The 23,385-nt window shown below is 42.1% G+C and overlaps 1 protein-coding gene across 1 annotated transcript; it reads left to right on the top strand.

The window, feature by feature from the left end:
• Positions 1-259: 259 nt before the first annotated feature.
• Positions 260-22,687, top strand: LOC117523994 (la-related protein 6-like). Its single transcript, XM_034185701.1, has 3 exons — positions 260-1,023; positions 9,010-9,208; positions 21,103-22,687. The coding sequence occupies exons 1-3, from the start codon at positions 299-301 to the stop codon at positions 22,207-22,209; spliced, it is 2,031 nt and encodes a 676-aa protein (XP_034041592.1). The 5' UTR covers positions 260-298; the 3' UTR covers positions 22,210-22,687.
• The last annotated feature ends 698 nt before the right edge of the window (positions 22,688-23,385 follow it).

The following is a 23,385-nucleotide window of genomic DNA, read 5'->3' as shown; positions in this document are numbered from 1 at the left end:
CTCATATGAACTACATGGATATTGAATTTTTCAAATAAATCTAACTTGATTTTTGAACTGTCATCTTTTTTTGAGCCTGTTCTTGGGCGCACTGCGCGCTTTCAGACGCTGACACCTGATTATCCAATTATCGCGCTTGGCGCGGCCGTTTCCCAATTAGAGGCGAACACGTGAATTTGTCGCCTCTATTTAGACACACGTGGAGGGGGCCGCTCGTGTCGTGGAAAAGACAACATTGTTTGTTTAAGGAGGGAAAAAAAACTGAAGTAAAATCGTGTGATCTTAGGCGCGCGCAGATATGCACGCTTTGGTGGGCGCCTTCCTGCGCTGCGTGTCGTTTCTTCTGCCTCCCTCTTGGCTTTGTGTCAGCTTTTGCTTGTGGGTTGGGAGTGAGCGCGAGGACACGCTGCCGCGGTCCAATCCCAGAGCTCGTTTCAAAGACGCAAAGCCTCTTACATATGAGGAAGTAGCAGAGTCAGAACCCGAAGCACAAGGAGGCTCCTGCTTCGCGCTCTCACCAGGTCCGGACCGCGTCTCGCTGGCTGCTACAAGCCCCTCTGCTCCTCAGGGCCCTCCGTCGGGTCGGATCTGGATCGGGGGTCTCTGGCGAGCCGTGGAGCGCGTCTTCGGAGCCCCCTGGGTCTTCCTCCGACATCACCTGTGCGCCGAGAAGCGTCGAGCGGCTTTACGCGCCGCGTATCCTGTGCGTGCCTTCGAGCCGAGCGACGCTCGGAGCTTCCAGGGAGGCGCAGCAGCTCCAGAGGAGGGCGCGGAGACGGGTGGGAGCGACATGAGCGGGTCCGTGGGCATCCCGAAGCCGGCGGAATGCGTGTCGGACGCGGAGCGGCGCGTGGGCGAGGTAATCACCGTGGATCAGCGCGCGCAGGAGATGGGCACGGTGACGATCACTGTGGCCATCCAGGCGGCGGAGGACGAGGAACCGGAGGAAGCGCCTCCGAATAATATCGACGTCCTCGGAGGCAGCTGTAGTGAGGACGAGATCGGAAGACACGACAAGTCGAGGTTTGGCTTTTCCTCAATTAAAACTTTATCGGAACCTGAAATCACTTCTGTGAATGATCTTTAAGCACAGACTGTTATTCGTATAAAATGTAAACGTATACAGTATAAAAATGTATTAAATAAACATATACAGGGTAACACAAAAGCATAAAACGCTTGTTTCCATTGTGGCCCAGCATATTTTGTTCATAGGAAGCTAAGTGGGTTCAACAAGGCTTTTTTTTTTTTTTTCCCCCATGGGTGGCTCCAGATTTGGGTTTGTTGGGGCTGTAACTCCCCCCAAGAATTTCAGGAACCTCACCTACTCCACCCCCCTAAAACGTGAAACATGCCCTTAGAAATCTTGTTCAGCCCAAGTTTCTCACATTCTCTGCCTGATCTCATCCAACAGGAGCTCAAGTTACAACACAACATACTGTTTATGCATCAACTATGTAGTGCTGATTACATAAAATGCAAAATGTGACCCCCCCCCCCCCCCCCCGCCAAATTATTCCACTTGGTTAGTAGTATTTTTGCATCTGCCCTTTTCAGTTTTCAAATCCTGCAAAACCTCGGAGAGTTCGCTGCGCTGTGAGATCTCAGTAACATTGAGAACTGCATTGAGACTCTCTGATCACGCTGCTCTTTAACCACTGCACACGGACAACAGCGTTAACATCACAACACAAAACTATTTTTATATTGTGCCTAAAACTCTCACAAATATATTCTCTGGGTTTATAGATGTTGTTATTGTGTTTATGTAAACGTGAGAATCACAGGCTGTCTCTCTGTTATTTTCAATGGGAGCTGCTGTGAGCTACGCTCGCTTCCTGATCATGTCGTTCTGGGGGAAAGTGAAGTTTGCTCTTTAACGTCTTGATTATTGTTCTTTACAACACTGTTTGTCCTCTAACCCTGTTCCAGACTAATATATATATATGTCTGAAATTTGGTTTGCACTTATTAAATTCCACGCAGATTAAACGTAGCAGACACGGATTATTGTTTTAGGAAGTTTTCAGGGTATCATGCAGCAAGCAGTCTGTTATTAACGTGATGAAAAGCAGAAAAAATACAGTTTTGTAGTATATTCATTTACAATTGTCATGTGGATTCTCTGTTTTAACTGCAGTGACTCTCTGGTGCACAAGGGATTATGGGATACATGAAAACCATGGATAATCAAAACAGGATCATTTCTTTATCAAGTGATACTCTTAGGCAGCAGAATGGGGTCACATTGTAAAACTGGGAGGACGACAGTCCAAAAAACTGAAAGTGAAGGAAAGCAGCCTCCATCCTGATCGTGTTATCTGTGCAACATGAATACCTTTGACCCAAAGGGTGGAGGGAGGGGTGTGAGGCTGGGTACTCCCTAGGCAGGATGCCAGTCTATTGCAGGGCCACATATGCATTCTAAGGTCAATTTAAAGTTTCCAGTTCCCCTAACATGCATGTCTTTGGATGTGGGAGGAGCCCGCACTCGAGGCGGACAGGACCCACTCGAGCATGGGGAGAACGTGAACTTCACACAGAAAGACCCCAGATGGAAACCTATCCCATGACCTTTTTGCTTTGGGGCAACAGTGCTAACCACTAAGCCACCGTGCTGCCACACTGTATGTTTTCATTAGCATAATTCATTAAAGTATTGATAAATTCTGGAATGGAGGTGCAGATTTTGGTCAATCTGTGGTATTGTTAGCTCAGCTTACCTTTCTGCCCCCCCAATGTTGTATGTAGCAAATTTTACAAAGGTGATTTTTGCCAACACCCCCACCACCACGCACACGTGCGTGCGTGTGTGTGTGTATTCATATGAATTTGTTGGGACCTGTTAACTGTGTCAAGCAGAGTAGTAATAGCTCTGCTACGTGGGCTGGACCATGTACCTCATGATGTAAACGCCAGCTGTAAGCAGTCATGAGTATTATGAGTTTTTCTATACTCTCACAGCAGATGATAAAAGCCGTAGGTTTAAAGTAATAGTCACTCTGCGAGTGAAATGGGGCAGTGCACCTGTGACTGTTAACTTGGCGCTGTCAGCTTGTATCATGCTGTATATGGTAGTACCTGTACTCTGCTCAGAGTGGATGACTTCTTCCATCAGATTTATTTCAAAACATTGGTTTTTATCTGGAAATGTATTTAAATGTGTAGCTTCAACAAAATCATGCCTTAGCCTAGCTTTCACTTAGGGAGGGCAGCATCAAGGGTACTGTGTTAAACCTCAGTCTAAATCACCATCATTTAATAGCGGCCGTCTTGTATCGATCATTCTAAGGTTAAAGAAATGTGGTGAAATGTTCTCCTGTTGGTGTTGGGTCTTGCCCATTCCTTAAAAAAAATCCTCTGGAGCCGCCATATTTTTCATCCTAACTCACAAGTGACTATTGAAAAAAAGAAAAGTTTGCTGTGAAGGTTATTGAAACATTGCGTTTCTTTGGGTTATTTATCCAAAACCGGTAAACAGCCAGGCCCACAGCGGTGCTGCTAGTCTACTTTCACGTTACTGAAAGAATGCCAGACTCTGATCAAACACGACTACAATCACACCGTTCAAGTCTGTACACAACACGACTGTGTGACCAGCAGACACATGGAATGTTTGCCACCTGTAGACGGCACAGGGACTGCAAAAGCAGACAGCTGCCACAGATAAAGGATGACACCTTCACGTTAATCTAATTCTCCTGCGTCATGGCCAGCTATTTTTAGCTCCGGACTACAAGTTCCCTATTCGAGTTGCGTGTGCAAAGAATGAGTCAGGGATTGAAAGGCCAAAGGGGAAATCAACACCAGCATTTATGCAAAGAAGTCATTCCAGCAAAAAAGCCCCACCTTGCTTTACTCTGTTAGGAATTGTTTTAGCACAGCAAGGGGGGGTTGAAGGAAAATTTCAAGTCATGATTGAGATCATGTTTAACTTGAGGTCATGATGGGAGATAAGTCAAGAGTTTGAGGTACGAGGTTATGATTGAGATCCCTGGGACAAGGCTATGAAGTTATGTTTTAAATCAAAATCTGGAGTCAGCCCTGTGTGTGCAGTGACGCCCCTTCCTGGAGAGCATAGGTTAAAGTGGATGAATCCATGACTTTCTCCAGATGGGTTGTGAACCATGTGGGTTCATTCTCAGCGTAAACTGGTGACCATTTAATTGTGGGCAGACTGGGAGCTGGGTTACAAATATGTAGACCTGAGTTTGATTCCCACTCATCCTACCTATCAGCAAGGCTTTCCTTAAAGTTAGCATTTGAGTGAACAATGCTGACAAACGTTGCAATTTTTGGATTCACAAAGTTTTCTGTGGAATGTTGGTGAAAATCAGGGTTAGTCTTTTATGAACTTTGACGAAGCCCATAATTTGCTGTGTTAATCAGCATTTGCCGCTCCACGAGACACTATCTTAAATGGAAAATGGCGGGTGCAGACTTTTCTTGCAGCCATAGTGATCGGCAAGTGTTTGGAGGAAAGTGCAGGGGGTCTGAGGAAAATTTTAAGTTTTCATGTCTGTAAATGGCTTCTGGTGCCTTTTCAGAGCAAAGAATGTCACAATAATAATTTACTGTTAAAACCCAGGGCTGTAATTTTTAGTTTTATGTGCATGTTTTTTTATGTACTCGTCACAATTATGTTTTTAGTTCCACACCTGGGTCTAAAATGTAGAAGATACTTTAACAGTTTTCCTCACCTCAGCACACTAGATCAGTATTTGACTGACTGAATCTGAAATTCATTCAGTGGTTTACATTTGAAAACTTTATTCATGAATTGTGGGAAAACATCTGAAATAATCATGCTTAACAGGGCCCATTTTTCGGTTTGGACACATCAAAAATGGTCAGTCTAGTGACTCTGGGCCTTCATAAACTAGGTTTTGGATAATTCATTATCATTAATAAGTGGTTTATTTAACTTTTAAAGGTGGCCTTTGCCCTAAAATCATTGTGACGCCTGCTAGTGGACTTCCAGACCTCAGCATGGGTCAGCATGAAGACACAGTGCACATTCACTTAAGAGCATTATCAGTACACGCATTTCATTCTCAGATCCTGATATTTGAGTGAATATTACAACAGATGGCCCCAGGCTGCTTCAAGTGGAGCAGAAAACAGCAGCGGCTGTGTTCCATTAATGTGACGTGTACTCTCACACTGCATTGAGATTTACAGTTATTAATTTAAAAACAATTCCCATTTCACACCCATGCATGTAGTTCACATGAGTGTTGAAAGGTGTGTGTGTGTGGGGGGGAGGAATCTGCAATGCCGCTAAAAGTAAGTTGTATTTTGTAAAGTAGCCTGACACTTGTAACATCCAGTCGTAGCTATTGAAACCTCTGGTCTGTGTCACTTAATCTGGATTGCGTCAGTCCACCCAGCTGTAGATGGGTACAGGCCTTGGCTGGGGGAGGAACAGCATCCCACTTGGGGGAGTTGTATACTTATGAGTCACTTTATGGGTGACAGAGGACTTATTTCCGATTTGGATAGTGCAGATCAAAGTGTCTTCACAAATGATCTAAATAGTGCAGCAGATAAGAGAAGATTTACAGAGGAATCCTTCAAATGGTGATACAAGCATCAAATTCGGCACAAATACTCCTTAGACATTACTGTTCTGAAAAACCTATTGGCCACAGGTAGGGGTTAATTGAATAATTACACAGGGGTCAAAATGAAAAGATGCTCCAATCATATTGAAAGCTACACCACATTATTTGCCTGATCATAAAGATTCCGAAAAGGTATAATCTGGACAATCTGTAACTGAATATTATGGAGTTATGGGGTAAAAACAGCAAGAATAGTGACAAAGGTCAGTTTGTACAGGGGTCAAAAGTTAAAATTGCTCCAATTTTGGAAAAAGTGATGCAAATTATTAGTTGAGTTAACAGGGTTTTAAAAAGGAATAGTTTGCATCATGTGTTGTGCTTAGTTATCACATTACAGGGTAACATATATTTCACATGTCATAGAATTCAATGGACATCAACATTATTTCTCCTTTACTTTGGAGACCAAGCATTCAACACAGTGAAAACTATTTCATTTATTAATCACATCTCTAGAAAGATGGAATTTTGGGAGGAATATTTAGTATTTCCAAATATGAAATAACACTGCTTTGACTCAATGAGCCACCAAACTGAACTTCAGTGTTGCTACTTGAGTCTCATTAGACTGGTGTCTATAGGTCAAATGAATGAGTTTGTTTATTTCAGTAGAAAGAAAAGAGAAACTTTTCAGTAAAACAAAAAAGATTTTTTTTTTTAAGTTAACCTAAGCAACCGAAAGGGTGTAGGTCGAAGCAAAAGCTTATATACACCTCCCCCCTTTTACCTCAGTAAATTTTACTTCTCACAACAGCAAAATGAGCAGAACCAGCAAAGCACAAACATTTGATGACCATACATTATTTAACCCCTTAACGCCTATTGTCGCATATATGCTACAATATTTGACTCAAATATGCAACATACCAAGTTGACCAGTGTGCCTGTTTTGCAACATACCATTATTATTATAACATAACATAAATTCATTACCAAAATTACTATTTATTTTTTGTGCAAAAGTGAAATTAATAATCTCAACATTATTTACCATCTACTTAAAGGCAAAAACACACATTTTTTTTTTTATATACAGCTATATAAATTCATGCGTTAAGGGGTTAATACACAAATAATGTATGGCTTGTTTCATAAGCTAGAGGCAAAGCGGCACTTCTGCGGATGTGTAATGCTAAGCAATGGTATAACACTTATTGGATGGATACAAATATTTTCACATTAATTGAATTATTTTTAATTCTAACTTAATTGATGAAAAGTTCAAGTAGGCAACATGAAATTGGCCCTCGTCAATAACTGGCTCTCCATTTCAACACTTTACCCGCCATTGTAGACTGTGCTCCTTATGTCAGTGTTTAATGTCCAAGGTGAGCTGCGTTTTGGGTTAATCATCCATGTGGTCAGATGGGGTGACTACCAACCTGATCTCAGTTATCCTACAGCTTTACTTCTAAGTGGTATAGCCTGTAGTGGATTTAACAAACATGCTTGGAGTTGACTTAAGACAACATTATACACTACGTAGGGGAGACGGGGACATCTGTCTGCACCTGTTCACCAGTTGCTGATAAAGTGGAGCTGTTACCATGAATATAAAGTCACACTATTGAGCACTGACTGGGGTATGTGGGCTATCATCAGGAAGACCATCCAGCTTCAACAAGCGGAGTATCACAATCCCATGTAGTAGTGGGTGGGATGATGCAAAAGAAGGAAGGTATCAGTGCTTGCAGCCCTACCAATCCAATGCAAGATGGTAATGTTTATTTAAAAAAATAAAACAGAATGCCAAGAATTGGACATTATCTCACAAAGACTAGGTGTCTTTGGAGGATCATTGGCTACCACTGCAGTGATATTGTCACAAATGAACAGTTGGACTAAGATGAGCATCACTTGCATTGTGAGGGAATATCTGCTACAACATTTTGGCCATCTGGCGTGTTGGGGCACTCGGCGTTGAGGTCAAAGGGATGCCCACATTTCACAAGGCTGCAGAAGATGAACCGGTTGTTTACCTGGGTGGTTGCCATCCAGGATCCAAGGAGATCCTGTGGAGTGGCTGACATACAAGCCCCAGTTCCTTGACCTGACTTCTATTCATATTGAAGTAGACAAATGGGAATGTTTTGTGATTCAAACTGGAGCGTTAACATGAACTGATTTACAGACTCAGAGATGCACTGTTCCAATTGTCCCCTGGCTTCCCCATTTTTAATATTCCTCTTATGTCTGTAGCGTTGTAGTTTCATTAGTCTGCATTTAAATTCTTGGAAGTGCAGCCTGTGCCAGCTGTGCAGCCAGCCGCCTGGAAAGCTGGTGACTGAGGGTGTGTGGGAGGGAGGGAGGAGGCTGAAGGAGGTGATGACTCATCGGCAAAATTTCATTCAGACCCTCACTGGGTGATTCTTTAACTACGGGCACTATTGGCCTTGTAAATGTAATTTCCACCACACCATTGCCTTACAATATAAAGTGCCTTGGGGCAACTGTTTGTTGTGATTTGGCGCTATATACATGTGCTCTGATGTTACTGTTTATCTCCATAGAAACTACAGTCTTTCATACAAACTTTTTAAAGGGACATTATTGTTGTGGTGGAAATTACGGCAATAGTGTGGGACAACTACATTTTGTTTAAAAAAAAAATCACAACAGTTGTATGACATTGAATACCCCAGTTATGTTTTGATTATTTTACTGATATTTTATTCAGAGATATTTTAAAACATTAGAAAAAACGTTTGTTTACTATTCATTTTTATCATTGAAGATCATAAGTCTGGGTGTGGGACAAGCACAACGGCAATATTTGCATATAATGATGCTGAAAAAAGGTGAAAAAGTCATCATAGACTACTAGAACAAATTTCTTCAAACACTTTCATTGTAAAGATAACTATAAAAGTGTGAAATTTCCCCTTTTTTCTTTTTTTCATAAAATATGATCAAGGGACATAAAAGTGCCCGTAGTCTAAGAATCACCCCACTCTAATGTGCAAGGAGTCCAAACTGTTGCTGCTTCAGCCAGGTGTTCAGCTGGCTTCAAAATCTTGGTGGCAGTTGAGAGAAGGGTTGGTTTTGGTGAGCCACCATATTCTGTGTGGGAGGGCGACTGACTCTGCAGTCCTCAGATGGAGAGGACTTGACACTTTGAGGATCAGCACCCTGGTGTCAAGGTCTGTCTCTGAGGCACGGAGAGACGGCCTGTTGCTGCTGCAAGCGGAGCCTGAAAGAATAAATACAAATGGGTCCGTTCTTCAAATTGCAGATGCACGTGGCAGAATGAGGATTTATTCCTGCCAACAAGAAGTGGTTGGCTGCTGCGTGCGACTGATACCAGTTTATGTTGGCAGTTTGGGAAATGAAACAAGGTACTGTTTCAGTCTCTAAATGATCCAAAACTGTTTTCTTCCCCCCGCAGCGGTGCCGGGACAAGTGGAGGGGAGCTGGAAGAGGAGAGCTGGCAGCCCCCCGACCCAGAGCTCATGCAGAGGTTGGTGGCTCAGATCGAGTATTACCTGTCGGACGAGAACCTGGAGCACGATGCCTTCCTACTCAAACACGTGAGACGCAACAAACTAGGGTTTGTCAGCGTCAAGTTACTGACCTCTTTCAAAAAGGTAACCGTAACCATGCAGGTAAAATACTTGCCATAAGTGTGAATCTGTTTTATTATTAAATTCTTTTTATTGAATTTTCAAAAGGTTTTTCAAAACATATACAAGCACAAAACAAATGCAATACAGGCACAAAAAATACAAATGTTTCTGAAGTGGTTCAAATGGAAAAAAAAGTTAAATATTAGTTGTCAGACCCATAAAAAGATGCATTTTAGTATATCAATACTGGCTGCTTGTTGGAATGGGAAAAAAATTAAAAGAAACTACAGATCAGATTTGAAATAAAGAAGAAATGGCTGCCAAATGTTGTAGTACTTTTGCTCTGATCCATTCACAGTATACCTAAAGTGTTCAAGTTTCAAATCAGACATATCTTCAACCCAACGTTTAAAAGATGGTGCAGTTGCATTTTTCCAACCAAACAATATTATGCGTCTTGCAAGCAATGTTATGAAGGCTATTGCATCTGCTTGATGGGGGGTCATTGACACATTTGGAGCAGCAATCCCAAACAAAACAGCTGAGTTTGGCAAAATATTTCTTTTACACATACGAGGTCTATTAGAAAAGTACCCAACCTCATTTTTTTTCAAAAACCATATGGATTTGAATCACATGTGATTACATCAGACATGCTTGAACCCTCGTGGGCATGCGAGAGTTTTTTCACGCCTGTTGGTTACGTCATTCGCCTGTGAGCAGTGTTTGAGTGAGGAGTCGCCCACCCTCTTTTTTTTTTTTTTTTAAGGAATGGCTCAGACTGCTGCTTTGTTTGATCAAAATTTTTTCAAAACTGTAAGGCACAACTGAGTGGACACCATTCGATAAATTCAGCTGGTTTTCGGTAAAAAGTTTAACGGTTGAGAGATTTTGATGTGTAAGTATCGCTTTAAGGACGGCCCACGGTGCCTGACGGCGATCTGCGCTTCGAGGCGGCAGCGTCTCGCCGTTTCAAGTTGAAAACTTCCACATTTCAGGCTCTGTTGACCCAGTAAGTCGTCAGAGAACAGAGAAGTTTCAGAAGAAGTCTGCATGAGGAGTTTATTCGGACATTCCATTGTTAACGGACATTTTGTAATGAAAGAACGTGCGGGCAGAGTCGCATGTCGGGCCGGACCCGACCGCGGGGGGTCACGACAGGAAAAACACCTCCGTTGGAAACCTTAACGGGCAAGTTGGAACATGCCCAAGGTGTTAAACAATTTCTCAGTTACTCACTTGTTGAAAGCCATCAAAAGCCGCCTGAATTTTACAAATGGTTTTCAACACGGGGGTGTTTTTCCTGTCGCGGCGCACACAGATTCACCGAGTCGTCACGGAAACGACTCGGCGAATTTGCGCGCACATCTTTCATTACAAAATGTCCTTAAACAGTGGAATGTCCGCATAAAGTCCTCTTGCCGGCCTCTTCTGAATCTTCTCTGTTCTCTCACGACGTCCTGGGTGAATTAAGCCTTAAATTAGGATGTTTCAGGTCGAAACAGCCGATGACGGCGCCTGGAAGCGCTGCGCGACGTCCCGCTCCGTGGGAAGTCCTTACACCAACAGAAACACCCCATAATCTCTCATCAGCCGTTAAACTTTTCACCGAAAACCAGCTTAATTTCTCGAATAGTGTCCACTCGGATATTCCTCACAGGTCCAGAAAAAATTTTGATAAAGCAACGTGCGCCGTCTCGAGCAGCGTGTGAAACAAAGGAATTCAGCCGAGAGGGCGGGACCACATCTCAGTCAAGGCCTGCCCACAGGGAAATGACGTCACCGACACGCGTGAAAAAACTCACGCATGCGCACGAGGGTTCAAGCATGATTGGTGTAATCGCATGTCATTCAAATCCATATAGTTTTTTTTTTAAATAAAAAGGTAGGATACTTTTCTGACAGACCTCGTATGTGAAATTACCTTAAATATTTTCTCCCAATATTCGCTTAACTGGGGACAGAGCCAAAACATATGACTAAGATTGGCTGAATTATGCCTGCAGGAAGGATCAGCTTCAGGGTAAAGTCTGGCTATCTTACTTGGTGACATATGTAACCTGTGCAGTACCTTAAACTGTAGTAAACCATGCCTAACACAAATAGATGTAGAATGAATTTTTGAAATGGCTTTTTGCCAGGTATTTTCAGTTAAGTGTTCACCAAGTTCTTCTTCCCATTGAGTTTTTAGGTGGACAAGGGATGGGGAAGCTTCACATTGTATTTTATTATAAATGACTGACATCAGACCTTTCTCAAATGGAACCAGGTCAAAGCACTCATCAAGCCATGATTTTGAAGGCATGGTTAATGAAAAGAACTTAACAAAACTATGTCATTGAAGGTATTTGAAAAAGTCTGTTTGTGGGATGATATAAATGTTGTTATATTAAGATAAATATATTATTTTGGAAAAAAAATCTTTGACGCATCTTAATCCTCTTCTATGCCATTGTTGATAAGATGGGTCAATTAAGGGAGGTGTGAAGTTGATATTTTGCTCAATAGGGGCTGAGATTAGGGACTGTCTGAATTTAAAATGGGTTCTAAATTGAGACCATATTTTTAAAGTACTCTGGACAATAACATTGTTAGTCAGCATGCACTGACTCAATGGAAGTGGATTACATAAGAGGGACGAGAGTGAGACTGGGTTACAAGAGTGTTGCTCTAGGTGCACCCATGATGGAGATTCAGCACCCAATCCATCTGCGGCCCAAAACAGAAGTTTGTGGATATTAGTTGCCCAGTAGTAATATAGAAAATTAGGTAGAGATAGCCCACCATCCTCCTTCAATCTTTCTAGAAATTCCTTTCTGATTCAGGGAATGTCTTTATTCCAGATGAACATGGACACATGCTTATTTAGTTCTTTAAAGAAGGCTTTAGGAATGAATACTGGTATCATTTGAAATAGATATAGAAGTCTAGGCATGACTATCATTTTAACAGAATTGATTCTTCCTGCCAGTGACAGTGGAAATTTTGACCATTTATCCATGTCTTGCCTGGCTTTTTCCAGAGCTTTTGTGAAATTTGCTTCATATAATAAATGATAATTGTAGGTAACAGATACACCTAGGTAACTAAAGTCATCCTTGTTAATTGTAAAGGGGAAGCCCTGGAAATTTAATTGAGCTTTTTTATTTATTGGGAAAAGTATACTTTTAGTCATGTTTAATTTATACCCCAATACTTGCCCAAATCTGTTTATAAGTTCAAGAGCAACAGGAATAGCAGCGTGTGGGTCAGACAAAAAGAGATGATCAGCATATAGGGCTAATTTATGAATTTGTCCTCCTCTCTAAGTCCCAGCCAACTGCACAGACTCCCTAATCATAATTGCCAGAGGTTCAATAGAAATATCAAACAAAATTGGGCTCAATGGGCAACCCTGTCTTGTCCCACGAGTGAGGGGAAAGAAGTCAGACACAATTTTGTTTGTTCTAATAGATGCCTGAGGTGTTGAATATAAGATATTGATCCAAGAACAAAAATTAGGACCAAATCCCATCTTTTTTTAGTGTAGTAAATAAAAAATTGTATTCAACCCTATCAAACGCTTTTTGTGCATCTAGGGAGATCACTATTTCTGGAACTGCTTCATTGCGTTAACATTGAATACCCATCAGAGATTACTTGATATTTGCCTTCCCACCACAAACCCAGTTTGATCTGGGTGTACCAATTTTGGAAAAACAGTCTCAAGTCTTCTTGCCAACACCTTTGCTAATATTTTATAGTCACAGTTGAGAAGACTAATGGGACGGTATGATTCGCAAAGCAGTGGATCTTTAGATTTTTTTTCAATAATAGGGAAATTGAAGCTTGTCATTGTTGTGGGAAGAGCTTGTTTGACCAGTATTTCTCTGAAAACTTTTAACATCAGAGGGACTAATTTGAGGGCAAATGTTTTAAAAAAATTCTATTGGGTAACCATCTGGGCCAGGACTTTTTTGGGACCTCATCTTTTTGATGGCATTGCTTATTTCTAATAGTGATATGTCTGACTCTAGCCTATGTCTGTCTGAATCTTCTACAGTGGGCAATGATAGTTCATTGAAAAAATTCTGTATCTGTGTTATATCATTGGTTTCAGAGGTGTATAGTTTATCATAGTATGATTTAAATTAATTTCTTTCTGGTCAGTATGTACATGTCCATGTTCATCTTTAATTGCAGTTATAAAGCCAGCTGTTTTTAATTGGTGTGACAGAAGCTTGCTGGCTCAGTCTCCATGTTCATATGTTGCACGGGACCTGAGATGAAGCTCAATAGCCTTAACGTTGGTGACCTCAGGTTCACTCTGGAGTAGAGATCTCTTTTCATAAAGATCATCAGAAGGTAATATCGAGTGTAGTTGATCGATTTCTTTAATGCAATCAATTCATTCTGAGGCTCGTTTATTTCTTTTTTTTTTTTATTCTCCCCTGCAACAAAAGAGATTTTGTCCCCTTAGATAAGCTTTTAGGGTTTCCAAGAGTATAGAATAACTTATCTCTGGGGTTTCTGTGTAGGCTCTGTTGTCCAGGTGGTTTCCATAGTAGAGAAGTTTGAATCTTCGACTGGACTGGGTTGCTTGACGTGAGGACGTTTCGCTTCAAATCACAGAAGCTTCCTCAGCTAAAAGTCTTGCTCTGGTAGTCTGACTTCTGTCTTGACTCTTGTAGAGAAGAATAAACCAGAAGCCAACAAAAGCTGGAGTTTTTAACCTAACCAGACCCCTCCTACCGAGAGGCTGACTGCTATAGGCTAGTGACTAAACAATAGCTCTAATTAGCACCTATTGTGCTCTAGCTAGCACTCTCCTAATGCTGGGATGGAAGCCTCCCCTGATGGCTCCCTTGACGACTCTCCTGATGACGTGAATGACTCATTATCATGAACAAAAGACTGAAACTGCTTTGACCTGAGTACCCCATTGTAAACAGGGGGCAAAGCGTGTCTGAGACCCGCTCCGCAGTTAAGGCTGGGTTTCAGCTGTTGTACAAAGAATGCTTCCTTGACACCTCTCTCAAACCATTTCTTCTCTCTGTCTAAGATTTTAACTTCCTTGTCCTAAAACGTGTGGTTAGTGTCTTTCAGGTGGAGATGAACTGCAGACTGAGGTCCACTGGTGACCTCTCTGTGGTGCTGGTATAGCCTCTTGTTTAAAGGTTGCTTAGTCTCACCTATGTAGTGTTCATTACAGTTTTCCTGACATCTGATATAATACGCTACATTGCTCTGTAACTAGGGATCCTGTCCTTAGGGTGAACTAATTTCTGTCTCAAGGTGTTAACCGGTTTAAAGTAAACTGGGATTTTGTGCTGTCTGAAGATCCTCTGTAGTTTTTCCCCCTACTCCTCTTCTTCTTGTCTCCGTCTCCTGTCAATCTGGTCTCTTTGTTTTCTGGGACTTCTGCACTTTGTCCAGGGACAATCGTGGGTACCCACATACTGTGAGGGCTTTCCGTACAAGTTGTTGTTCTTTAGCCCTTCCCTCTGCAGTTGTGGGCACCTGTAGGGCTCTGTGTTGAAGAGTCCTGATCACCCCGAGCTTGTGTTCAAGGGGTGGTTTGAGCCAAAGAGCAGATATTGGTCAGTGTGAGTGGGTTTTCTGTAAACCTCTGTCTGGAGCTGCCTGTTCTCTCCAATCGTAACATCACAGTCCAAGAAGGCTAAATGGTTGTTTCTGGCATCCTCACGTGTGAACTTGATATTGGAGTCCACCGAATTGATGTGTTCTGTAAAGTCCTCGACCTCCTGTTGCTTGATTTTAATCCATGTGTCATCGACATATCTGAACCAGTGACTGGGAGAGATGCCCGTGAACGACGTCAACCACTCGCTCCATGTACAGATTGGCCACAATGGGGGATACCGGAGACCCCATCGCACAACCATGGATCTGCCTGTAGTAACTCTCCAACTCTTGGAGATCTGTCTTAACACCACGTATTTCCTGTTTTTGGGGAATTACTCGTAGACTTAGGTTTTATTCCCAGCCATGACATTTGGATGCAGGTTATCCAGGGATGAGCGCAGGCACAAGAGCCTTGACCCTATGGTCCTATTTGTCACTCTTTTTTTTAATGAAATTCTGAGCAACATGATACAGTGACGGCCAATCCCTGTAAAAAGGCAGCCTGAAGTCAGCTGCCTGCTTGAACAGCATAAACAAAAATGGTGGAAAGTGCTCCAAAGCAGCTTATTTCTGTATGAATCGAACATGTTTGGCATTTTTTTTTTCTCATTTTGGGAAAGTTGGCAAGAAATGCAGTTCTAAGTCTAAAAAGCAGTTTCTGTAACCAGGTAACACCTCTGAAGTGATTTACAAGACATCATATTGGCATGTTAACTAGTGATCCAGGAACATCACTGTGAAAGAGACTGAAACATTTCAAGCAAACACTCCAGATTTTAATAGTACAGGCAGCGACATGTACAAACCATCACAATGATGAAGTGTTGAACAGTGGCTGTAAACACATGTATGGTGATGTAGTCCACAGCACAGTAAAATTGTTAACTTCATAAATATCAGATTTCCTTCTAATAGTGCAGCACATAAGACAATATTTAGAGTGGAATCCTGTCTGCAAATGGTGATAGAAGCATCAAATTCAGCACAAGGTTTTGTTGGATCTGACAGCTGCGTTTGACGCAGTGGATCATGAGATCCTCCTGTATCGCCTTAAGAATGTGGTCGGCATTCAGGGCTATGCTCTAGAATGGTTCAGATCCTACTTAACAGGAGTTCTTGTGTAAGACTTGGAGATTTCGTTTCCTCCACAGCTCCCCTGTCATGTGGTGTGCCTCAGGGGTACATTCTTGGGCCACTTCTTTTATCATTGTATTTGCTTCAGTTGGGATCAGTTTTTCATAGATTTGGGGTGTCATTTCACCTTTATGCTGATGACAGTCAAATCTATGTGCCCCTAAAGCATGAGTGTGCTTTTGGTGCCAGTCAACTTTTAGAGTGCATTGAGAACATTAAAGACTGGATGTCTGCAAACTTTCTACTGTTTAATGAAAAGAAAACCTGAAGTTCTTCTGGTCGAGCCAAGAAAATCTGGTAGTTGTGGTTCAATAAACCTTGGACCATTGACACAGTATCTACTGTTTGTAATCTTGGTGTGAGAATGGATGAAGATTTTAAACTTGATAAACAAATCAGTGCTGTTGTGAAGGTAAGTTTCTTGCACTTGAGGAAGCTAGCTAAGATAAAGCCCTCACTTTCAAGGCGTCACTTGGAGATTTTAATCCATGCTTTTGTCATGACTCAGCTGGACCATTGTAATGCACTGTACGCCGGTATTAGCCAGGCTTTACTTGCATAGCTGCAGCTGGTTCAGAACACTGCAGGCTGCCTTTTAACTGGATCCCAGAAGTATGACATTATCGTATTAGTTTAAAAAAATGTTTTTTAAGTGTCTCAATGATCTTGCCCCACGGTATCTGTCTGACCTGCTCATGGCTTATTCCCCTTCACGTTCTGTTAGGTCACAAGATCAAGCTCTGCTTGTAGTTCTCAGACCAAGCTCAAATTTAGAAGTGATAGAGCTTTTTCTGTTGTTGGTCCCAGATTGTGGAATGACCTGCCTCTTTATCAGGCAGGCAGACTCTCCTCTAGTCTTTAAATCTCGCCTTAAAACATATTTGTTTTCTTTGGCTTTTGACTAGAGGGTTGATGATTTTACTGTTTTAAAGACTTATATTGTTGCCACTGTTATTTACCATGTGATTATTTGTCTTTGTTGCTCTACAAATAAACTGGATTGATTGGAAACTGGATTGACAAATACTCCTTTAACATTCCTCATTTAAAAAAAATCATTTGTCACTTGAATTTTCAGTTGGTGGCCAGGTAGGGGTCAATTAAAGAATTACACAGGGGTCAAAATTAAAAGTTGCTCCAATCATATTGAAACCTACACTACATTATTTTCCTAATCATAAAGATTCCAGAAAGGTATAGTTTGGACTCTCTGACTGAATGTTATGGAGTTTTGGGGTAAAAACTGCAAGAATGGTGACAAAGGTCAGTTTTAGTTTGTACAGGGGTCAAAAGTTAAAGTTGCTCCAACTTTGGTAAAAAAAAAAAAAAAAAAGCAAATTGGTTAATAGGATTAATAAATGGAATAGTTTTGATAGTGTTGAATGCTTGGTCTCCAAAGTAAAGGTCAAACAAGGTCAATGCCATGACATATGTTACCCTGTAACATGAACTAAGCATGACACATGGTACAAACTGTTGCTGTCCTGTTAACTCAACTAATATTTTACATCATTTTTTAACCAAAATTGTAGCAACTTTAACTTTTTGCTGTTTTTATCCCAGAACTCCATAGAATTCAGTTACAGATAGTCCAAACTATACCTTCTTGGAATCTTTATGATCAGGCAAATATCATGGTATAGTTTTCATTCAATATGATTGGAGCATCTTCTAATTTTGACCCCTGTTATACTTCAATTGACCCCTACATGGCTGCCTATTGAAAATTCAAGTGGCCAATCAGTTTTTTCAACAGAGGAATGTCTAAGAAGCATTTGTGCTGAATTTGATGCTTTTATCACCATTTGAATGATTTTCAGTTATCTGCTGCACTATGTCTCTTTGTAAAGCTAACACATTGACTAATCATGAATATTCAGATAATGAATTCCAAGACTTGGTGTTTTGAGTCCTAGACAAATTTGATTATCAATCCAAATACGCTTATCATCCATCTATGTTCTATACCAACTTACTCCAATCAAGGACCACAGGGGGTCTGGAGCCTATCCCAGCAGTCATAGGGTGTGAGGAGGGGTTCACCCTGGACAGGGTGCCAATCTATTGTATGTATTCTCTGATCAAAAGTAAGTCCCTTCGGCTGCTCCCTTGTTTACACTCGGGGTCGCCACAGCAAATCCAAGGTGGATCTGCATGTTGAATTGGCACAGGTTTTACGCCGGATGCCCTTCCTGACGCAACTCCACATTACATGGAGAAATGTGGCAGGGGTGGGATTTGAACCCGGAGCCTTCTGAACTGAAACCAAGCGCATTAACCACTTGGCCACCACCCCTGCTGTATGTATTCTCTGATCAGTTGAATTTAATTATCAGTTAATTTCAGTTGCAGTTAATTGCAGTGGAATGTGATCCTATGATTCACCTCAGTGTCACATCTGTGCACTACAATTTCCTTCAAGTATTCTGATTTGTAAACTAGAAGAGATGACGCATGAAATGCCTCTGATGGGTGTGGTCCTCCTTTGAATGTCATGCCGGACCGCCTTTATCTTAACGTTGACTTTGTACAAATGACAGCATCTTTTAAAATATTTTGTACAGATTTAAAATTGGTGTTTCTTTCCATCGAACAGCCAAGCTGTGAAATCTTACTAATTTGTGTAAGACATCAACCCGGTGGAGTCCTTGCTTCAGGTGGTACTGGCTCATGCTGTTTCTGGTCTCAGCGGGTGTGATGTGTCTTTACCACCTCTGTTCCAGACTAACTGGCATGAGGTTAATTGTAGCCTGTTTCCCGTGAAAACTGGCTTGACGTGTCACAGCTGAAGATGAGCTGTCATCTTTGGCCTCACCTCCTGATAGTCCACTCTTGGTCTTGGGGGTGTTTAAAAAGGGAACTCTCATGCTGAAATCACTACTCGTAAGAATGAATCACCATCGTCTTTGTCCACAGTCAACACACCTGCATAATGGAGATGCAGTTAAATCCAATAACTGGTGCTGCCTTAATTCCACATGACTTTCTAGTTACAAGCCTAACATTTAATAAGAACAAAGGTTAAAGTATAACCTTGGCCACAATGACACGACACTTCAAATATGAGCACATCGACTGTCAAACCATCAGTTTGTCTGAAGTCTAGCAGAATACACATTTATCTTAAACGTTTTATTTTGAGCTTTTCAGATTGGTTTTTCAATACTGAGCAAAAATGATCAACATGCACTCTGAGTTTTCCCATTTAGAAACACATTCAGATGTTTCTGACCTGTATTTAAAAATCATTTGACTGTCTAGCAAAATGAACATCAGTGGTTGAGTAATTGTCCAGTAAATCACAATATTGGCAAAGACGGTCATTAGTTTGAGCGTGTCGTACCATTTGGACTGCAAAACGGACGTAGGCACTAGTCATGACATAATCAGTGTCTGTGGCCCCCCCCAAGTGTTTCTTTGTGCTATTGAAACATGTGGGAAGACCAGGACATGCTGGAAGGATCAAATCTCCCAGCTGGCTTGGGAACACTTAGGAATTCCCCCGGAGGAGTTGGAAGGCTCTGGCTGAGGATGGGAAGTGTGGGATGAGCTGCTTAGTCTGCCGTGACTTGGACGCCATTAATTGGTGGTGAATGAATGAATAAATGAGGCTGGATTTTTACACTGCTGTGTATTTAGAAACACTAAAAAATAAAGCACAAATTGCATTTAACCCCTTAACGCCTATTGTCGCATATATGCTACAATATTTGACTCAAATATGCAACATACCAAATTGACCAGTTTGCCTGTCGCATATTTGCAACATACCAGTATTATTATTATAACATAAATTACCAAAATACCAAATTACTATTTATTTTTTGTGCAAAAGTGAAATTAATAATCTCAACATTTACCATCTACTTAAAGGCAAAAACACATTTCTTTTATATACAGCTATATAAATTCAGGCATTAAGGGGTTAATTCAAGGCAAGGGATGAAATGTTGCCCCCCCCCCCCCCCCCACTATCTGCAAGGGATATCTAAATAGTAGTGGTTTAAAAAAAATAAAATTCCATAAGTATTTGGACAGTGACACTTGTGGCTGTAACTTTTTAAATGAATCGCCTGCATTTAGACTTTCAGCTTCAATTGAAGTGGTTTAATCAAAATTCAGCATTAACCTGTTTAAGTGACAACTTTCAGGGGCCAAACATAAATGGACAAGTTAAAGGATTATTATACGGACTATCAGTTTCAGCTCAGTTTAATATGTTTTGGACTTTCCTTGGTCATTAAATACCATTGGTATGATGCTCAGTGACTAAATCTGGGTAGAGTAGGCTGATCTCAAACTGAGTGATCATGCAAGGAGGATGACACAAGTGAGGGAAGTCACCAAGATACAATGACATTTCTACCTTTCTGTTGCATCACCAGTTAAATTGTTTATAATGGAGTGGAACATGAGGTCCTTCTCTGTGCCACTTCATTGGGAAGCTGTAACTGGTTGTTCAGTAGGTCAAACCTTGTAATATGCACAGTTCTTTCAGTTGCATTCACAGAACACTTGACTCCTTCAGAGCAGTCGTGTGTCTTGGTGGCTTCCCTCACTAATCTCCTTCTTGCATGGCCACTCGTTTTGAGAACTGCCTTCTTCAGACATATTTATACGTCACACTGAAAGTGGCAGGGGTATAATAAAAATGATGGAATATTTGTTAAATGAATTGAAGCAGAAAGTTTCCACTTGTGTAAATTTTGATGCATTTTAACACTAACTACTTGCAGACCTGTTGACTCGAGGCATAAAACACATGGACTTTTATAAATGTATTTATTGACAGTAGTCCACGAGCCAGTTGTCAATTTTGACCTAATCGGTACCACTTAAGAGGACTAAACAACACTTAGAATCCAGCCTCAGTGTACCAACACACATTCCCTACACATTAATGTATGGGGGCTACATCTACCATATGTTAATGTGTAGGTCGTGGTACACCGAGGCTGGATTTCAAGTGTTGTGTGGTACAGGAAATCTGCTTGGCCCATGGACTGCAAGCCTTATGAGTGTTTGAAGGTCTTCTCAGTATATTTGGAACTTGCAGAAAGAAGCTGTTGCTGGAACTTTACCTTGTGGTTATGAGATGATCTGCTTTAAAAGTTTATATTCTGCCAATGTAACACATTATAAACTTCTCTTCACAGGTAAAACACTTGACTCGTGACTGGAGAACAACTGCTTATGCTCTGAGACACTCAAAAATACTCGAGCTGAATGATGAAGGCCGTAAAGTGCGGCGCAAGTCCGCAGTGCCGGTTTTTGCGAGCGAATCTCTGCCGAGCCGTATGTTGCTACTCAGTGACTTGCACAGATGGCCGGAGCTGGCCGCTCTGGCAGGTGGCACCAAGGATAATGGAGGAAATGAGGGAGGGGCCACTCAGCAGGAGCAACTGATGAAGCTGTTGCTGAAAGCGTTTGGAACATACGGTGCAATTTCGTCTGTTCGGATCTTGAAGCCCGGAAAGGATCTGCCAACTGACCTGAAGAGGTTAAGTGGCCGCTACAACCAGTTGGGCACAGAGGAATGTGCAATTGTGGAGTTTGAAGAGGTGGAGGCTGCCGTCAAGGCCAACGAGGCTGTGGTGAGTGAGGATGGAGGAGGCAGTTCACTGGGGTTGAAGGTAGTCCTGATTGGCACCAAGCCACCCAAGAAGAAGGTTCCCAAAGAACAACCTCACGAGGAGACCGGGATGCGCAAAAGTCGCTCGCTCAACAGCAGAGTACGAGAGCTCCAGTACCACGGGGAGGACTCAGCCTGCAGTTCCTCTGAGACTGAGAGCACCCCTACGTCACCCAGGCTGGCCCGCAAGTCGCAGTCCTGCAACAAGCTCAGCCCCACCACTGCTGGCATCTGCTTCCAGAATAACCACCTGAGCCCTGGCATATCACCACGTAACAGTCCCTGGTCTAGTCCCCGGGCCAGTCCTTGCTCTCACCGCAAATCCCCTCACTCTCAAAAGTCTCCCTTAGCCAGTGAGGGCAGGCTGAGCCCCGAGCCCGGGCGCCGCTGGGCAGACTACTCCTCTGACAGCAGTCTGACCCCTTCAGGGAGCCCGTGGGTTCAGCGGCGTAAGCAAGTGGCATCTCAGGAGAGCAGTCCAGTTGGTAGTCCCATGCTGGGTAGGAAGATCCAGAACGCGGATGGCCTTCCCCCAGGAGTCATGAGGCTACCGAGGGGCCCTGATGGAACCCGCGGGTTTCACTGTGTTACTATTGGCGAGAGGGGGCGGGCCGCTGCTACGCAGACATGATGTGTGATGTGTCTGTACACTCCCCCCCCAAAGTAAAGTGACAGAAGTTCAACGTGTTCTTTGGCGTATGGCTCGGCCACCACCCCACAATGGAGATTGTAGATAATTTTTGTTGTGTGAATCAGTTTTCAGTACGTTTATATTTTTATACATTTTGAGTTGTTGGTGACTTACTAATGGAGATCTGAATGTAAACTGTTCTTGGTTGAGGAGGAAACTTTTCATATTCCATGACAATGGATCATTTCACCTCCATCATTGTGTGAACTCTTAAATGAGGGAGTTTGACATTTCTGTCAAATATGTAAAAGATGACTGTGGCTTAAGTAGGCAGGTAGACGTGGTAGTTATTGCCATGTTTATATGCTAAACGCCATGAGGCCATAATTGCTCCAATGCCATAAAAGCTGGACAGTTAACTTTGAATTTTTTTTCTTTTTAAATTTGATTTGGCATTTAGTTGGAAAGGGTTTCTTGTATCCCTGTAGTTTGTTTTGGCAGATAGCGCCCCCCCCCCCCCCGTAGATCTGTTATCAGTCAGCGCTTGGTGAGGTGTGAGGAATATATGGGTCAGATGAAACTGATGCTGTTATGTTCTTGCCTTTGCATTGGAGCTGGGGATTTGTACAGCACAACCTGTATTGTACAAATAAATCACTGAAACTGCAATTGGGTCTGACCTTTCTTTAGCACCCCCCCCAATGTGGTAACTTCTGTGGAATCTATCAAATCAACTAGAAGGTAATCCTCACAGCAAGGTCCAATAGTCCTTTGTATCAGTTCACATTTTCTGTCAGTTTCATTCTCATGAGTGGGTCATGTCTTCACTAATCTTTGATGTTGATCACTGGTCTTTCATCCTGATTGCCAAGCTTGAATCCTGATTGATTTAATGCTGTAATCAGAATAAAAGGCTCTGGATGAAAGACGCCTTGAGGCCAATCTGTATAAAAATTGACAAGTGGTTCTTTGACAAAGGGCCTTCCTTTCAATAGCATATTGCTAAAACTTGTTCAGTTTTGATATCCGGCTGACAAATGGTAAGAAGCTAAATGGTAATGTGGAAGGGAGGAAGTGGTGGATGTGTTGCATTTACAAAGCTGCTGTAATCTTGGTCCAGTCATACTGAGACTTGACCCACCACTAATTGGAAAAAAACTGACTGCAAGCAGTCAT

The sequence above is a fragment of the Thalassophryne amazonica genome, chromosome 2, assembly GCF_902500255.1.
Source record: "Thalassophryne amazonica chromosome 2, fThaAma1.1, whole genome shotgun sequence".
NCBI lineage: Eukaryota > Metazoa > Chordata > Actinopteri > Batrachoidiformes > Batrachoididae > Thalassophryne > Thalassophryne amazonica.
The sequence above is the reverse complement of the archived record's forward strand: the minus strand, read 5'-3'. Positions and strand labels throughout refer to the sequence as shown.

Excerpts from the sequence above, each read along its gene's own strand:
- LOC117523994 (XM_034185701.1), top strand. The coding sequence starts at position 299 with ATGCACGCTTTGGTGGGCGCCTTCCTGCGCTGCGTGTCGTTTCTTCTG. Across the intron at positions 1,024-9,009 it reads GGAAGACACGACAAGTCGAG|CGGTGCCGGGACAAGTGGAG; the intron begins GTTTGGCTTTTC and ends TTCCCCCCGCAG. Across the intron at positions 9,209-21,102 it reads TACTGACCTCTTTCAAAAAG|GTAAAACACTTGACTCGTGA; the intron begins GTAACCGTAACC and ends TTCTCTTCACAG.